Source organism: Limulus polyphemus, unplaced genomic scaffold, assembly GCF_000517525.1.
Source record: "Limulus polyphemus unplaced genomic scaffold, Limulus_polyphemus-2.1.2 Scaffold2048, whole genome shotgun sequence".
Lineage (NCBI taxonomy): Eukaryota > Metazoa > Arthropoda > Merostomata > Xiphosura > Limulidae > Limulus > Limulus polyphemus.
In genome coordinates, this window is record NW_013667658.1 from 171,190 (window position 1) to 175,590 (window position 4,401).

Sequence of the window (4,401 nt, forward strand, 5' to 3'; positions counted from 1 at the left end):
GGACTTGATCCACTATCATTGTGATATTCTGGAATTTACTGCAGTTCTTGTAGTATCATGTTGTAGACATGTTTTAGCTGGACTTGATCCACTGTCATTGTGATATTCTGGAATTACTGCACTTCTTGCTTTGATAAAATTTTTGGGGAACAACCATACTCTTTTCAGTGGTGGTCTAAGACCTGAAAGAAAGGACATCCCAAATTTGCTTTGGCTAGCCCAGATGTTTTAAAATATTACTTCAGGTAGAGGCCCAAATCTTATTACAAACTGTTTTACAAGAGGATTTGCTACTTTACCAGATGACTACCAACTGTTAGTGCTTAGATTTAATAACAGGTTTCAAGCTGTAATTAATACCAGGTGGACTCTCTTCCTATTACAGTCTCAAAAAACAAAACAGGCTACTCCCTTCTCAAGGTGTGTTGTCCCCACACTATTGGTAATAAAGTGCATGTGCACTGTCTGTAAGGTTAATATCTAATTTTTCTTAATTAGTCCATTCTAAAAAAAGATAAATATTTCAGTTTAACACATTTTAACTTTTACATGTAAACTTGCAAATAATTACTTCATTGTGTAACTACGTGTTATTCTAATGCTTTCACATGTAAGCTTTGTGGCCACTCTTGGTACTAATAAAACGTTACAAAATTAAGGGAGAGAGAGAGAGAGAGAAAGCATACAAGAAGTAAAAAAAAACTTAAAATGATGGGAATCTACAAAAACACAAAATCTTTATCTACTACATATCACGACCTGTACAATATGAGACAATACGGAAAATTTAATTTACAAGTTCAATTCTTCAGCCAATGTCTAACACAATGCGTCACAGGAACAAAGATCTGGCAAGACAGAAGATTGCATAGTAGAAAATGTTTTTTCTAAACTAGCAAATTTTTAACTCTCCTAAGATTATGACTTAGAAACCAGCCACAACCTACTGATTTTTTTTAAAGAACAAACATAACTAAAAATCGAAGTCATTAAAGTGACTTGAGAATAACCCATATTTCAGAGATACAAATACAAGTATTAATATATTGCTTTTAAATTATTTCAAAAAATATTAAACAAATACTTTAAGAGTTAGAGTTACAAATTTATTGAATGAATTCACTATGACAGAAGCAGCAAAAGTGAAAAGCACAATTCACCTTAGTGTAACATGTGACAGTGTTTTAATCATCAGCAGACCCATGATACTTAACAGTCCTTCACCAGAATAGTTTCTTTTCCTTTTAAAAGTAATAAAGTTTATTAATTTTGGACTTGTTAATGCTTTATGATTTTATTTTTACCTATATATTAAAATCAGTAGTTTTAATACCATAAATTACATTAATTATAAATAGGTGATCAAATCAGTACTATATAACAATATTGTGGCACAACAGACTTGAAAAGAAAAAAATTATCCATTACCACTCTTTGTCATTACTATACATCATAATGAAAAATGTCTGTGGTTATAGCTCTCAAAAGCATTGGGGATATTCTATCTATCAGACATGATCCAAATCCAGCCACAAAGAATTAATCAGGGGTTAAGAGTTAAGTGCTTAACCTCACAATGTCTCAATTCCTACTGTCTTTCACTTGTTTGCAGCCAGTTACCCCTAATCTTTAGACATAGGTTATTTTTGTATCTAAATATTGGGTTGATTGTTTTATTTATCATCATTTATTAATACTCTTTGAAAGGGGTGGAGATTGGGAGACTTAAAATTGTAGAAATATAGGGTGGTTTTCTTCTATTATAAGGCTTTTTTTTTGCCTAAAGTTTGGGAGTGACTGCCTTTCCACGAGTGGCTGCAGAACAGTGAAAGGCAGAAGTTGAGATGTTGTGGGTTTAGGCACTCAACTCCTAACCCCTAATTGATTCTTGTTTTTGTTTTAAGTCTCACTGCAAACATTTTGGCTTTGATTTGTGTATGTATATTTGGTGTATCTGGTTTTACAGAAAGTATTTGACCAGTACCTTAGGTTGTGACACTGGGAGCAAAATAGCCACTTCAAAATGGTCAGCTGTGCTAATAATGAACAATTGTTAAGGATTAATGAATCATTACACATCAAAATTGTAATCTGAATCTGTCTTTATTATCTTACAGTATTGCCAATGATATATCTCCATCAAATTTATACTTAAACTTTTAAAAAGATGTAACCAGATAATCTTCAGTCTCTATAGAGTTGCAGCATAAAGTTTTTAATCACAATAAAGTATTTATAATGGCTTCTTTTATCTACAAGGTTTCATAAATTGTTCCACTGCACACATTTCTTCTCTGGAAAGAGGCTGAAGACTGAATCCACTAAGTTCTGATTTTCCTTCTAACTCTCTTAACTTGCTAATTTTATGTTTCAATCCATTTCGAAGGTTTGTGACTTCTTTCTCTAACTTTGCTTGGTCTGGAAACATTTAAATGTAACTTTAAAAGCAATTTTAAAAGATTGCATAAATAATTTTTAAAAATCAGATATACTTAATTCATTTACTATAAAAATATACACAAATACACCACATCAGGAATAAGTGATATGGTGGTATTTATGATGATTGTTATTATCAAACAGAAAAATTATCATTTATCACAAAAACTAATTATAAGTTTTATCATAGTACAAAAATATGTCAAATAATACTTATACTTGTTGTAATCTTTCATTTTTGAGCCAAAACAATGATGTTTGTTTATAATTATGTCCACCGCATGGCTTGTTGCATGTACAAAAGATTCAAAGTCAACTAAGGCAAGAAATCCAAAGTTCTCGACACAAGGCCCCCAAAACATTCCACACCCTGTCTGATTCCTCCAATCCAGTGAATCTATAGATACTAAGTATCTTAACAGTCTTATGTATGTATTATGGCCCACCTTACACTTCACTCACGTGTAGCTCCCAGTTTGGGAAAACCACATCTAGGGTGACCAGCTGACAACCTTAAAACTGGAATCCACATTTTAGGAAAATTATAAGCAATTAATTATGCAAGTAATAAATATCACCATGTGTAAATGATATTTTTCCTTAGATTATTGCTGCTACATATACCTTTGTAATGAACCAGCTTTTATGAACAACTTCTTGTTGGCCAGGGTAAGTCATACAATTCTGAGGAAATGTCAATCATATTCACCCTTAAGTTATTTTAAATAAAAGCTTCATGACTTGAAAATCAAACATCAACTGTGAACAACACCTACCATTCATATTCAATTGTTTTTGTTTTGGCAGGTGAAAATCATATATATATATATATTATTTTGAAAACAAGTGGAGTGCGTGCCATTTGTTTACTTTTGAATTTATTGCCAACAAGTCACAGACACCTACTGTAGAAGAATCCTTAGCCCAACACCCATATTATTCAACCTACTTACTAAATATTACTACTATATATAATATTAAGAAGAATAAGCACATTATTTTGACAACTGACAAAAATGAAAACCGAGACATTTAGTCTATTGGGACACCAAAACAATATTCGAAAAACCAGGATATCTGGTCTCCATCGTATATATAACATTTGGCATCTTATTTAAATTCCTTAATAAAATACTCATGTTTCCATGTGCTTTTCCACAATAAAGAAAGATCTAACTATGCATCAGTGAGAAACAATCAACGATATTGTACTTTATGGTATTTTTTAGTTTTAACTTTGTATTTATAGTAGATTCATGACATTTTACTTTCATCAGAAAGAATTTCTTGTTATTTTTATTTGTATAGTAAAATAAAGTGTATGTTAAAAATAAAATAGAAAGCTTGCTATGTGAAAATAAATCATATTTTTGGTTCTGAATTTGTCTAATAACTGTTGTTTCTAAACAACTGAGTTGTGTTAATAATTGTTTATAAAAGGCCTCACACAAATATGTTAGGTATTGTCACATTGTTCGGGTTTAGTTATGTAGGTGCGAATAAAGTCTGTATTGGTGAGAAAGAAATACTAAACTTCAAATCTGAGATTATTTTAGATTTTCTTCTGCTGAAAAAACAGAGGAAAGCTGTGAAGGACAGAAGTCAGTGTGTGAAATGCCAACTAAAGAAGACAACATGACCAACATGCTTTCTACTTACAAAGTAGAACAAAAAGAGAGGATGTAGATGCTTGATTTGATATATAAATCAGTATTCTAGGAAATTGGTCAAGCATCTACAACTAGGAAATTGGTAATACTGATTTATATCTCAAATCAAGCATCTACAAAATACTGATTTATATCTCAAATAACCAATTTCCTAGTTGTAGATGCTTGATTTGAGATATAAGTCAGTATTACCAATTTCCTAGTTGTAGATGCTTGATTTGAGATATAAATCAGTATTACCAATTTCCTAGTTGTAGATGCTTGATTTGAGATATAAATCAGTATTACCAAT

General features: G+C 31.2%; 1 protein-coding gene across 2 annotated transcripts in view; it reads right to left on the reverse strand.

Moving 5' to 3' along the window:
- Positions 1-2,084: 2,084 nt before the first annotated feature.
- The window catches only part of LOC106465777 (p53 and DNA damage-regulated protein 1-like), a 25,058-nt gene continuing 22,741 nt past the window's right edge, over positions 2,085-4,401 (reverse strand). For both annotated transcript variants that reach the window (XM_013926012.2, XM_022393713.1), the window contains exon 4: positions 2,085-2,418. In XM_013926012.2, coding sequence (XP_013781466.1) covers positions 2,249-2,418 — 170 coding nt within the window. In that variant the 3' untranslated portion in view covers positions 2,085-2,248. The remainder of the gene's footprint in view (positions 2,419-4,401) is intronic.